The sequence below is a fragment of the Oncorhynchus kisutch genome, unplaced genomic scaffold, assembly GCF_002021735.2.
Source record: "Oncorhynchus kisutch isolate 150728-3 unplaced genomic scaffold, Okis_V2 Okis03b-Okis08b_hom, whole genome shotgun sequence".
Taxonomy (NCBI): domain Eukaryota; kingdom Metazoa; phylum Chordata; class Actinopteri; order Salmoniformes; family Salmonidae; genus Oncorhynchus; species Oncorhynchus kisutch.
In genome coordinates this window covers 14,423,251-14,437,894 of record NW_022261980.1, presented here as the reverse complement: position 1 = coordinate 14,437,894, position 14,644 = coordinate 14,423,251, and the positions used below count along the sequence as shown (strand labels likewise).

The following is a 14,644-nucleotide window of genomic DNA, read 5'->3' as shown; positions in this document are numbered from 1 at the left end:
CGATCAACTGGCTCTGAGCGTGTCTGTCTGTCTGTCTGTATGTCCCAACGTCCACAGACAGTCTATTGAGTAGAACTGTTCTATCGCCTTCTCTATGGACACAGTTCTGTCTGTCTGTCTGTTGTGTTGCGTTGTCAGCAGCTGGGGTTTGCAGTACCTGTCGTGCGATAGATAGCACACCAGGCTCTAGAGTAGCAGCACCTCTGGCTGGCGCGCTACCAGGGGCTACCCAGGCCTACTGAGGGCCTTGGCCTCCCTCTCCTTGTGTTTCAGATCCTCCTTGAAGCAGTAGGAACAGTAGTTATCTGTCTCCGGCCGCCCGTAGAAGGAGCACTTCTCCTCTTGCATCTCCTCTGCTGCAGGCAGTACACAGGCAACCCCCACCGGCGCTACCGATCTGACTTTTGACCTTGTCGGACCCCGAACCCGTTCTGGTGACCCTACTGCTCCCCCAGGTCTGAGGCACGTCGGCGTCGGCGAACTCCAGACAGTCCTGTATGGTGGCTAGTGTTGAAGCCGTTGGTATAGGTATGGGACTTGTGCTCCCAGGCATGTTGTAGGGCTCCGTGGTGCCTGGGACCCCCGGGTGGGTGTGGTTGACCCCCGGTGCCCAAACGGACCCCAGACAGTCGGGCTGGAGAGTAGCTCTGGGAGGACAGAGAGCGGTTCTGCTGGGGGTACGTGGCACAGGTCTTCAGGGTGCCCACCAGAGGAGGCTTGTAGCTGGGCTGGGGGTCGTCCGGCTGGAAGCTGGGTGCCTGGAGGGCCTGGAGGTTGACGTCTCTCAGGTGGATGATACGGACCTCTGGATGGGAGGGGTATGGCTGTAGTGGGCTGACACTGGGACAGTAGTTGGGACGGGCCTGGGGACAGGGGGGACGGACCCCGGTCTCCTGGTAGCACCGTTGCTGGGGGAGGAGTTGGGGGAGGGGCTGTGGCGGCCCTGCATCTTCAGGGCAATCTGTGGGGGGGTGTGAGGGGTATGGCTATGGTGGTGTCTGCCTGGGGAAGAGATGAAGTCCTGGGGAAGGGGAGTAGGAGGAGGAGGGCAGGAGGGAGGAGGAGGAGGGGGTGCGGGTGTCTCGCTCCCTCTCTCTCTCCCTTTCTCTCTCTCTCTCCCTCTCTCTCTCCCTTTCTCTCTCTCTCTCCCCTCTCTCTCTCCCTCTCCTTTTCTCTCTCTCTTTCCTTCTCCCTCTCTCTCTCCCGGTGAGGGGCGCTCTCCTGCTCTGGTTTCTTCAGGGCGTTGGAGGGCCCGTTGGTCGTAGTAGTCGTGGTTGTAGAGTTTGCTGCAGGTTTCTTCTCTCCTTCCTTCCTCCTGGTCTCCTGCTCGGCAGAGAAGCGCTCCTGAGCGGAGGTCAGGTAGAAGGAGATCATCTCCTCGTGGAACTGGTGGCGATGGGAGGTGAGGAGAAGGCCAGCGAAGATGAACTTCCTCTCGCCCTGCATGGCGGCTCTCAGTATGTTGAGGCTCAGCTTGACGTCTGTGCTGTACTTCCAGTGCTCCGACAGGGCCTTATCCCCAACCAGCCTGGCCAGGAGACCCCCCCTGTCCCTGTCCCGTTCCCCGGGAGGAGAGGGCACGCCTGGGGGACGCTCGGTGGGAGACGGGCTGGTGGTCTTGTCCGAGGAGAACGACGTACTCGCAGACTGGCCTTCCTTCTCTCCTCCTCCTCCATCCTTCCGGGCTTTTGCTTCCCTTTTCTCCTTCTTCTTCTCTACGTTATTCTCTGTCCCTCCTCCGTTGCCGCCGCCCCCCCCCCCCTCCTCCGTTGCCGCCCCCCACTCCTCCATTGTTCCGGCCGTTGCCTCCAGAGTTGGAGCGGTTGATCTTTCCGTGGACCAGCCCTCCCAGACCTCCCATGTTCTTTCTTCAGCTTGATACCCAGGGTTTTACTGAAGCTGCCTAGCTTGTTGGCCACAGAGTCCGTCCTGGTCTTGTCCTTGTCTTTACGCTGTTGCTGCCTCTCCGTCTTCTCCTTGGGATCCTTGTCCTTCGCGGAGACCTTGCCGTTGTTGACGTTGGAGTTGCTGCAGACGGAGTCGCGGTCGGAGTCCATGGAGTCGGCTAGAGACTGGACGTCGTCGCCCCCGTGGGACGCCGTGGGAGATTCCGGCTGGGCCAGGGGAGCCTGGAGAGAGAGAGAGGGAGGGAGGGAGGGGTGAGAAGGGATGGAGAGGAACCACAATCAGTAAATTATGTTAATCTGTCTAATCTAATCTACTCCATTTCAAGACTATGATATCAAAACGTAGTTTGCTTTATTCCTTGTACATAGACAGTAAGGTGCTGAGGAGCTGGCGGTACAACACGGATGCAGAACAACCTATCAAATCTATTCACAACAATTATTTGCTGGCATTAGCCAATCAATATGGAAGAGAAAGAGGAGAGGTACCCTGGTCTCAGATGGTATCCTGATCCATGTTACGTTCATGTAGTTATGCAGCAGGTTCAGTTTGGCTTCCAGAGACAGGATTAAACTGAGGGAGAAAGGTTACGAACATTAGATAGCAACAGTAAATCTGGATTATAAATGCTACGCTTTTGAAGAAATATAAACTCAGCAACAAAAAAAAGAAACATCCCCTTTTTCAGGATTCTGTCTTTCAAAGATAATTAGTAAAAATCCAAATAAATTCACAGATCTTCATTGTAAAGGGTTTAAACACTGTTTCCCTATGCTTGTTCAATGAACCATAAACAATTAATGGACCTGTGGAAAGGTCATCAAGACACTAACGACTTACAGACGGTAGGCAATTAAGATCACAGTTCTGAAAATTTAGGACACCAAAGAGGCCTTTCTACTGACTCTGAAATACACCAAAAGAAAGATGCCCAGGGTCCCTGATCATCTGCGTGAACGTGCCTTAGGCATGCTGCAATGAGACATGAGGACTGCAGATGTGGCCAGGGTAATAAATTGCAATGTCCGTACTGTGAGATGCCTAAGACAGCTCTACAGGGAGACAGGACGGACAACTGATTGTCCTCGCAGTGGCAGACCATGTGTAACAACACCTGCACAGGATCGGTACATCTGAACATCACACCTGCGGGACAGGTACAGGATGGCAACAACTGCCCGAGTTACACCAGGAACGCACAATCCCTTCACCAGTGCTCAGACTGTCCGCAATAGGCTGAGAGAGGCTGGACTGAGGGCTTGTAGGCCTGTTGTAAGGCAGGTCCTCACCAGACATCACCGGCAACAACGTCGCCTATGGGCACGAACCCACCGTCGCTGGACCAGACAGGACTGGCAAAAAGTGCTCTTCACTAACGAGTCGCGGTTTGTCTCACCAGGGGTGATGGTCGGATTCGCGTTTATCGTTGAAGGAATGAGCGTTACACCGAGGCCTGTACTCTGGAGCAGGATCGATTTGGAGGTGGAGGGTCCGTCATGGTCTGGTGAGGTGTGTCACAGTATCATTGGACTGAGGTTGTTGTCATTGCAGGCAATCTCAACGCTGTGCATTACAGGGAAGACATCCTCCTCCCTCATGTGGTACCCTTCCTGCAGGCTCATCCTGACATGACCCTCCAGCATGACAATGCCACCAGCCATGCTGCTCGTTCTGTGCGTGATTTCCTGCAAGACCGGAATGTCATTGTTCTGCTATGGCCAGCGAAGAACCTGGATCTCAATCCCATTGAGCACGTCTGGGACCTGTTGGATCAGAGGGTGAGGGCTAGGGCCATTCCCCCCAGAAATGTCCGGGAACTTGCAGGTGCCTTGGTGGAAGAGTGGGGTAACATCTCACAGCAAGAACGGGTAAATCTGGTGCAGTCCATGAGGAGGAGACTTAATGCAGCTGGTGGCCACACAGTAGACTACAGTAGACTAAATCTGGTGCAGTCCATGGTCTCCATGTCTGTGGAACTTGTTTAGTCTCAGTTGTTGAATCTTGTTATGTTCATACAAATACTTACACATGTTAAGTTTGCAGAAAATAAACGCAGTTGACAGTGAGAGGACATTTATTTTTTATTTAGCAATGAATTAAGATTGAACACTACAGCTTGTAGTGATACGTGTTAACGTTTTATAGATAATAAACTATGGATAGTTCATCTCTAATTAAAATAAGGCTCTTTGTGATTCGTGCTGGGAACAATGTTTAGTTGAGAACACGAATCCCAACATTCATTCTTGTATTCAAGAAGAATTATATTTTTCAATGTTCCCTGCAGCACAGTTAGCTGACTTGATTGACCAGGGCCCTAAAACGTTCTGATTGACCAGGGCCCTATAACGTTCTGATTGACCAGGGCTCTATAACATTCTGATTGACCAGGGCCCTATAACATTCTGATTGGCCAGGGCCCTATAACGTTCTGATTGCCCAGGGCCCTATAACGTTCTGATTGACCAGGGCCCTATAACGTTCTGATTGACCAGGGCCCTATAACGTTCTGATTGACCAGGGCCCTACACCTTCCAGTTTTGTCTGACTGACCAGGGCCCTAAAACTTCCTGTTTTGTCTGATTGATCAGGGCCCTACACCTTCCAGTTTTGTCTGATTGACCAGGGCCCTACACCTTCCTGTTTTGTCTGATTGACCAGGGCCCTACACCTTCCTGTTTTGTCTGATTGACCAGGGCCCTACACCTTCCTGTTTTGTCTGGTTGACCAGGGCCCCTACACCTTCCTGTTTTGTCTGATTGACCAGGGCCCTAAAACTTCCTGTTTTGCCTGATCGACCAGGGCCATACACCTTCCTGTTTTGTCTGGTTGACCAGGGCCCCTACACCTTCCTGTTTTGTCTGATTGACCAGGGCCCTAAAACTTCCTGTTTTGTCTGGTTCACCAGGGCCCCTACACCTTCCTGTTCTGTCTGGTTGACCAGGGCCCCTACACCTTCCTGTTCTGTCTGATTGACCAGGGCCCCTACACCTTCCTGTTTTGTCTGATTGACCAGGGCCCCTACACCTTCCTGTTTTGTCTGATTGACCAGGGCCCCTACACCTTCCTGTTTGTCTGGTTTACCAGGGCCCTAAAAACGTTCTATTTTGTCTTGCAGTGGAATACACTGGAAGCTTACTTGACAAAGTAAATGGACAGAGTTATTTATATATTGTCAAATGAGCTGCTGCCAGAGAACCCAGCTGCTCCAAGGGAGAAGGACCATAAAAGACCTCAGTTGCAACCGAGGCAAGGCTCCATTGCATCATTGTAGTGCCTTTAACTCCACTAGAAACGTATTTTAAAAAATCTTAAGACTGTCTTTTAGATAGAAAAGATAATAGCAAAAAAGACAGAGGCTCTAACTTCACAAACACCTTCAGAGTCTGTAACTTCACAATCACCTTCAGAGTCTGTAACTTCACAATCACCTTCAGAGTCTGTAACTTCACAAACACCTTCAGAGGGTCTAACTTCACAATCACCTTCAGAGTCTGTAACTTCACAATCACCTTCAGAGGGTCTAACTTCACAATCACCTTCAGAGGGCCTAACTTCACAATCACCTTCAGAGTCTGTAACTTCACAATCACCTTCAGAGTCTGTAACTTCACAATCACCTTCAGAGGGTCTAACTTCACAATCACCTTCAGAGGGTCTAACTTCACAATCACCTTCAGAGGGTCTAACTTCACAATCACCTTCAGAGTCTGTAACTTCACAATCAACTTCAGAGGGTCTAACTTCACAATCACCTTCAGAGGGTCTAACTTCACAATCACCTTCAGAGGGTCTAACTTCACAATCACCTTCAGAGGGTCTAACTTCACAAACACCTTCAGAGGGTCTAACTTCACAATCCCCTTCAGAGGGTCTAACTTCACAATCACCTTCAGAGTCTGTAACTTCACAAACACCTTCAGAGTCTGTAACTTCACAAACACCTTCAGAGGGTCTAACTTCACAATCACCTTCAGAGGGCCTAACTTCACAATCACCTTCAGAGGGTCTAACTTCACAAACACCTTCAGAGGGTCTAACTTCACAAACACCTTCAGAGTCTGTAACTTCACAATCACCTTTAGAGGGTCTAACTTCACAATCACCTTCAGAGGGTCTAACTTCACAATCACCTTCAGAGGGTCTAACTTCACAAACACCTTCAGAGGGTCTAACTTCACAAACACCTTCAGAGTCTGTAACTTCACAATCACCTTTAGAGGGTCTAACTTCACAAACACCTTCAGAGTCTGTAACTTCACAATCACCTTCAGAGGGTCTAACTTCACAATCACCTTCAGAGGGTCTAACTTTACAAACACCTTCAGAGTCTCTAACTTCACAATCACCTTCAATCTTAGACTTTGTGTGACTTCACATATGTACACAATTAATGGGGAGTTTTCTTCTCTAAGGAACCCAAATTATTCAATGTAAGTCTCACAAACGAGTGGTTTTTAAACTCACCAAATCACACAAGTCTCAGAAATGATCTCATCAACCTAGTATCCTGTCTCTTTCTCTCATTCTAACAGACAGACAGTGCTACATGACATACATACAGACAGACAGACAGACAGACAGACAGACAGACAGACAGACAGACAGACAGACAGACAGACAGACAGACAGTGCTCCATGACAGACAGAGAGACAGACAGACAGACAGACAGACAGACAGACAGACAGACAGACAGACAGACAGACAGACAGACAGACAGACAGACAGACACTGCTTCGTGACAGACAGACAGACAGACAGACAGACAGACAGACAGACAGACAGACAGACAGACAGACAGACAGACAGACAGTGCTCCATGAGAGACAGAAAGCCAGACAGTGCTTCATGACAGACAGACAGACAGTGGTCCATGACAGACAGACAGACAGACAGACAGTGGTCCATGACAGACAGACAGACAGACAGACAGTGCTCCATGACAGACAGACAATGCTCCATGACAGACAGACAGTGCTCCATGACAGACAGACAGTGTTCCATGACAATGCTCCATGACAATCCTCTGTGTAATGCAGCGTTATAGAAGATAATGATGTACGACGCCTAGAGATAATGACTCTATGATTAGAGGGGGATCTCCTCTCCTCCTTTCTATGATTAGAGGGGGAACTCCTCTCCCTCCTATGATTAGAGGGGGATCTCCTCCTCCTTTCTATGATTAGAGGGGGATCTCCTCCTCCTTTCTATGATTAGAGAGGGATCTCCTCTCCTCCTTTCTATGATTAGAGGGGGATCTCCTCTCCTCCTTTCTATGATTAGAGGGGGATCTCCTCCTCCTTTCTTTGATTAGAGGGGGATCTCCTCTCCTCCTATGATTAGAGGGGGATCTCCTCTCCTCCTTTCTATGATTAGAGGGGGATCTCCTCTCCTCCTTTCTATGATTAGAGGAGATCCTTTCTCCTCTACTACCCCCTCCACCTCTATTACCCCCTCCACCCCTATGACCCCCTCCACCCCTATGACCCCCTCCACCACCACCACCTGTTTGTCGTTTGTTGTACCTAACTCACTTGGCTAGCTTGATGTTGTCGTTGTGGTCTCGGCTCCACTCCCAGTCCTTCCCAGGGTCCGTAGCGAAGTGGAGAGATAGCAGCTTGTGTTCTGAGTCGGTCAGCGGGATCACAGCTGGAAAACACAGATCACACGTCATTATGGTCAGATCAGATAAGCAGGGGTACAAACACACAGCCAGGTAACCATACAGCACAATGACAGGTAAACACACAGCCAGGTAACCACACAGCCAGGTAACCACACAGCACACAGCCAGGTAACCACACAGCACACAGACAGGTAAATACAACAGCCAGGTAACCACACAGCACACAGACAGGTAAATACAACAGCCAGGTAACCACACAGCACACAGACAGGTAACCACAGAGCACACAGCCAGGTAACCATACAGACAGGTAAACACACAGACAGGTAAATACAACAGCCAGGTAACCACACAGCACACAGACAGGTAACCACACAGCACACAGCCAGGTAACCACACAACACACAGCCAGGTAACCACACAGCCATGTAACCACACAGCCTGGTAACCACACAGCCAGGTAACCACACAGCCTGGTAACCACACAGCACACAGCCAGGTAACCACACAGCCTGGTAACCACACAGCCAGGTAACCACACAGCCTGGTAACCACACAGCCAGGTAACCACACAACACACAGCCAGGTAACCACACAGCCAGGTAACCACACAGCCAGGTAACCACACAGCCAGGTAACCACACAGCCTGGTAACCACACAGCCAGGTAACCACACAGCACACAGCCATGTAACCACACAACACACAGCCAGGTAGCCACACAGCCAGGAAACCACACAGCCAGGTAACCGCACAGCCAAGTAACCACACAGCCAAGTAACCACACAGCACACAGACAGGTAACCACACAGCACACAGACAGGTAACCACACAGCACACAGCCATGTAACCACACAGCCAGGTAACCACACAGCACACAGACAGGTAAACACACAGACAGGTAAACACAACAGCCAGGTAACCACACAGCCAGGTAACCACACAGCCAGGTAACCACACAGCCAGGTAACCACACAGCCAAGTAACCACACAGCCAAGTAACCACACAGCACACAGACAGGTAACCACACAGCACACAGCCATGTAACCACACAGCCAGGTAACCACACAGCACACAGACAGGTAAACACACAGACAGGTAAACACAACAGCCAGGTAACCACACAGCCAGGTAACCACACAGCCAAGTAACCACACAGCCAGGTAACCACACAGCACACAGCCATGTAACCACACAGCACACAGCCATGTAACCACACAGCACACAGACAGGTAAACACAACAGCCAGGTAACCACACAGCCAGGTAACCACACAGACAGGTAAACACAACAGCCAGGTAACCACACAGCCAGGTAACCACACAGCCAGGTAACCACACAGCCAGGTAACCACACAGCCAAGTAACCACACAGCCAAGTAACCACACAGCACACAGACAGGTAACCACACAGCACACAGACAGGTAACCACACAGCACACAGACAGGTAAACACACAGACAGGTAAACACAACAGCCAGGTAACCACACAGCCAGGTAACCACACAGCCAAGTAACCACACAGCCAGGTAACCACACAGCACACAGCCATGTAACCACACAGCCAGGTAACCACACAGCACACAGCCAGGTAACCACACAGCCAGCTAACCACACAGCCAGGTAAACACACAGACAGGTAAACACACAGCCAGGTAACCACACAGCACACAGACAGGTAACCACACAGCCTAGGTAGGATAAGCAGAGCCTCTATTGACCAGGAGGACAATTCTGGTTTGAAAGTTGCCACAGACCCATTAATCACAGTAAACCCCGGCTCATAAAGTCATGGTTTGATGAGCTCTGTTGTCCCACTGTGTAAAGCTTTCATCCTTCTATTGGTATCATCTTCCACGTGACCCTTTGATGCCAAGAGGGACTTTTTCCCCTTTTCTTCTTCAGCCAAACATGTAAAACAACGGATGTTGCTGAGAAGCACCTACGCTGACATTACAGGGAGTGTGTTGTGTGGGTGGATGTTCACACACCATAATAACACTGTCTAGAGAGAGATAGATGAGTCTCTGTCACGAGGGTCTGATTCCTTTCTCTCTCTCTCTCTCTCTCTCTCTCTCTCTCTCTCTCTCTCTCTCTCTCTTTGTTAGAGGGCGGATCAGCTTTAATAGGGCAAATAGATTGTAGCTTCTATCAATGTAATTGTCTGCATCACTTCCAATCCCCCATATATTCTTTTGCAAATATATAATATATATTATATGTCAACTCAACAAAAAAAGAAACGTCCCCCGTTTTCAGGATTCTGTCTTTCAAAGATAATTTGTAAAAATCCAAATAAGTTCACAGATCTTCATTGTAAAGGGTTTAAACACTGTTTCCCATGGTTGTTCAATGAACCATAAACAATGAATGGACCTGTGGAAAGGTCATCAAGACACTAACAACTTACAGACGGTAGGCAATTAAGATCACAGTTATGAAAACTTAGGACACTAAAGAGGCCTTTCTACTGACTCTGAAAAACACAAAAATAAAGATTCCCAGGGTCCCTGCTCATCTGTGTGAACGTGCCTTAGGCATGCTGCAAGGAGGCATGAGGACAGCAGATGTGGCCAGGGCAATAAATTGCAATGTCCGTACTGTGAGACACCTAAGACAGCTCTACAGGGAGACAGGACGGACAGCTGATCGTCCTCGCAGTGGCAGACCACGTGTAACAACACCTGCACAGGATCGGTACATCCGAACATCACACCTGCGGGACAGGTACAGGATGGCAGCAACAACTGCCCGAGTTACACCAGGAACACACAATCCCTCCATCAGTGCTCAGACTGTCCGCAATAGGCTGAGAGAGGTTGGACTGAGGGCTTGTAGGCCTGTTGTAAGGCAGGTCCTCACCAGACAATACTGGCAACATCCTCCTCCCTCATGTGGTACCCTTCCTGCAGGCTCATCCTGACATGACCCTCCAGCATGACAATTGCCACCAGCCATACTGCTCATTCTGTGCATGATTTCCTGTAAGACAGAAATATCAGTGTTCTGCCGTGGCCAGCGAAGAGCCCGGATCTCAATCCCATTGACCTGTTGGATCAGAGGGTGAGGGCCTCGAAATGTCCGGGAACTTGCAGGTGCCTTGGTGGAAGAGTGGGGTAACATCTCACAGCAAGAACTGGCAAATCTGGTGCAGTCCATGAGGAGGAGATGCACTGCAGTACTTAATGCAGCTGGTGGCCACACCAGATACTAACTGTTACTTTTGATTTTGACCCCCCTTTGTTCAGGGACACATTATTCTATTTCTGTTAGTCACATGTCTGTGGAACTTGTTCAGTTTATGTCTCTGAGTTGTTGAATCTTGTTATGTTCATACAAATATTTACACATGTTAAGTTTGCTGAAAATAAACGCAGTTGACAGTGAGAGGATGATTTGTGTTTACATACATCTATACACACACACACACACACACACACACACACACACACACACACACACACACACACACACACACACACACACACACACACACACACACACACACACACACACACACACACACACCATCCAGTCCCAGCTCCATTCAACCCCTCCCATCTATCTCTTAACACCATCCAGTCCCACCCTTCAGCTCCATTCAACCCCTCCCATCTGTCTCTGAACACCATCCAGTCCCAGCTCCATTCAACCCCTCCCATCTGTCTCTTAACACCATCCAGTCCCATCCTTCAGCTCCATTCAACCCCTCCCATCTATCTCTCAACACCATCCAGTCCCACCCTTCAGCTCCATTCAACCCCTCCCATCTATCTCTTAACACCATCCAGTCCCACCCTTCAGCTCCATTCAACCCCTCCCACCTATCTCTTAACACCATCCAGTCCCACCCTTCAGCTCCATTCAACCCCTCCCACCTATCTCTTAACACCATCCAGTCCCACCCTTCAGCTCCATTCAACCCCTCCCACCTATCTCTTAACACCATCCAGTCCCACCCTTCAGCTCCATTCAACCCCTCCCATCTATCTCTTAACACCATCCAGTCCCACCCTTCAGCTCCATATCTCTTAACACCATCCAGTCCCACCCTTCAGCTCCATATCTCTTAACACCATCCAGTCCCACCCTTCAGCTCCATATCTCTTAACACCGTACATATTGGATTTCTATTTGCCATATATTTTTTTAGCTGTGATGTTTCACATATTTTCTGAACCTTTCTATTCTCATTGTTTCTAGAAATTGTAAATGTCCCCTTTTTCACCCCAATTTTGTGGTATCCAATTGTTTTAATAGCTACTATCTTGTCTCATCGCTACAACTCCCGTACGGGGCTCGGGAGAGACGAAAGTCATGCGTCCTCCGATACACAACCCAACCAAGCCGCACTGCTTCTTAACACAGCGCGCATCCAACCCGGAATCCAGCCGCACCAATGTGTCGGAGGAAACACCGTGCACCTGGCGACCTTGGTTAGCGTGCACTGCGCCCAGCCAGCCACAGGGGTCGCTGGTGCGCGATGAGTCAAGGATATCCCTACCGGCCAAGCCCTCCCTAACCCGGACGACGCTAGGCCAATTGTGCGTCGCCCCACGGACCTCCTGGCGCTGCAGTACAGCGCCCTTAACCACGGGAGGCCCTAAAAAAAAACATATTTTTTACTGAAAGCATTATTATACTATTGGATTGACTATGACGTTTCAGATCACCCAGTAGTGCCGTCTGCAGAGTTAGCTCCGGGTAAATGTTGCAAATCTTCAGCCATTCCTGAACCTGCGACCAGAAACAAGCTACATATGGACAGTATTAAAACCAAAAAATCTAATGATTCAGACTCTTCGCAGCAAAATCAGCAGAGCTGAGAAGAGCCTGAATCACCCATGTAAATAACATTCTATTGGTTGCAAGAATTTTGTATTATAATTTAAAGAAAAAAACTTTGGCGTGGTTTTACGTTCTCGGTTCATAAACCATGGAATCGGTACGTCAAAAATCTCTTGCCAACTATTTTGCAATCTATATGGCACGCACGGCAATTTTTCGGTCCTTAAATGAAACTTTTTATTTTGCTTTATCACAATTTTCTTTCCAAAGGTTGTTGAGACAGAGGACAGGCTGTACTGTAAAAGTGTCTGTCAGACAGTCAGCGAGCTTCTGACTTTCAGGGCTTTTGCCAAAAAAGATTTAGCTGTAACTCTCAGAATGTAGAGAGGAATGCAGCATCCTGTGTGTGTGTGTGTGGGAGTGTTTACGTAAGTAGTGTGTGCGTAACTCTGATCAAGTACAGCTGTGTTGTGCTGTGGTCTTGAGGGTTCCTCCCACAGGTCTTCAGTGAGGCGGTTCTGTCTTTCTGTGTGTTTGTGTGTGCTTGTGTGTGTGTGTGCTTGTGTGTGTGTGTGTGTGTGTGTGTGAGACGCTCTTCTGTCTTTCCTTTTACAGAAAGTTCTTTGCACAGTTTGATCAGCCTCAAGCCTGAGACACGATGAATGACTTTACACCACAGACTGATTGAGACAATGTACTGTCAGATAAATTACATCTCTCTGCATTGAGACAATGTACTATCAGATAAATTACATCTCTCTGCATTGAGACAATGTACTGTCAGATAAATTAAATCTCTCTGCATTGAGACAATGTACTGTAAGACATAATTAGTGTTGCAAAGGGAGGGTAAATTACTGGAAACTTTCAACAGGGACCAGTAAACTACCAGGTATCTTTCAAGGATTTTATGTAATCTATCACAAGACTGACCGAAAAGACAGAATACACCACGTGGAAATGACAGCTACTGTGACTATATACACCCCTGGGTAATGAAGACTAAATATACCCCTGGGTAATGAAGCCTATATACACCCCTGGGTAATGAAGACTATATACAACCCTGGGTAATGACGCCTATATACAACCCTGGGTAATGAAGCCTATATACAACCCTGGGTAATGAAGAATAAATATACCCCTGGGTAATGAAGACCAAATATACCCCTGGGTAATGAAGCCTATATACACCCCTGGGTAATGAAGCCTAAATATACCCCTGGGTAATGAAGGCTAAATATACCCCTGGGTAATGAAGCCTATATACACCCCTGGGTAATGAAGACTAAATATACCCCTGGGTAATGTAGACTAAATACACCCCTGGGTAATGAAGACTAAATATACCCCTGGGTAATGAAGACTAAATACAACACTGGGTAATGAAGACTAAATACACCCCTGGGTAATGTAGACTAAATACACCCCTGGGTAATGAAGACTATATACACCCCTGGGTAATGTAGACTAAATACACCCCTGGGTAATGAAGCCTATATACAACCCTGGGTAATGAAGCCTATATACACCCCTGGGTAATGAAGACTAAATACACCCCTGGGTAATGAAGACTATATACACCCCTGGGTAATGAAGCCTATATACACCCCTGGGTAATGTAGACTGAATACACCCCTGGGTAATGAAGACTATATACGCCCCTGGGTAATGAAGACTATATACACCCCTGGGTAATGTAGACTAAATACACCCCTGGGTAATGTAGACTAAATACACCCCTGGGTAATGAACACTAAATACACCCCTGGGTAATGAAGACTAAATACACCCCTGGGGAATGAAGACTAAATACACCCCTGGGTAATGTAGACTATATACACCCCCTGGGTAATGTAGGCTAAATACACCCCTGGGTAATGAAGACGAAATACACCCCTGGGTAATGAAGACTAAATACACCCCTGGGTAATGAAGACTAAATACACCCCTGGGTAATGAAGACTAAATACACCCCTGGGTAATGAAGACTAAATACACCCCTGGGTAATGAAGACTAAATACACCCCTGGGTAATGTAGACTAAATACACCCCTGGGTAATGAAGACTAAATACACCCCTGGGTAATGAAGACTAAATACACCCCTGGGTAATGAAGACTAAATACACCCCTGGGTAATGAAGACTATATACACCCCTGGGTAATGAAGCCTATATACACCCCTGGGTAATGTAGACTGAATACACCCCTGGGTAATGAAGACTATATACGCCCCTGGGTAATGAAGACTATATACACCCCTGGGTAATGTAGACTAAATACACCCCTGGGTAATGTAGACTAAATACACCCCTGGGTA

General features: G+C 48.5%; 1 protein-coding gene across 1 annotated transcript in view; it reads right to left on the bottom strand.

The window, feature by feature from the left end:
- Positions 1–440: 440 nt before the first annotated feature.
- The window catches only part of LOC116359578 (OTU domain-containing protein 7A-like), a 66,490-nt gene continuing 52,286 nt past the window's right edge, over positions 441–14,644 (bottom strand). Inside the window, 7 exon segments of the mRNA XM_031812415.1 lie at positions 441–805; positions 904–1,021; positions 1,156–1,725; positions 1,784–1,867; positions 1,869–2,129; positions 2,397–2,481; positions 7,444–7,558. Of these exon segments, the coding sequence (XP_031668275.1) occupies positions 441–805; positions 904–1,021; positions 1,156–1,725; positions 1,784–1,867; positions 1,869–2,129; positions 2,397–2,481; positions 7,444–7,558 (1,598 nt within the window).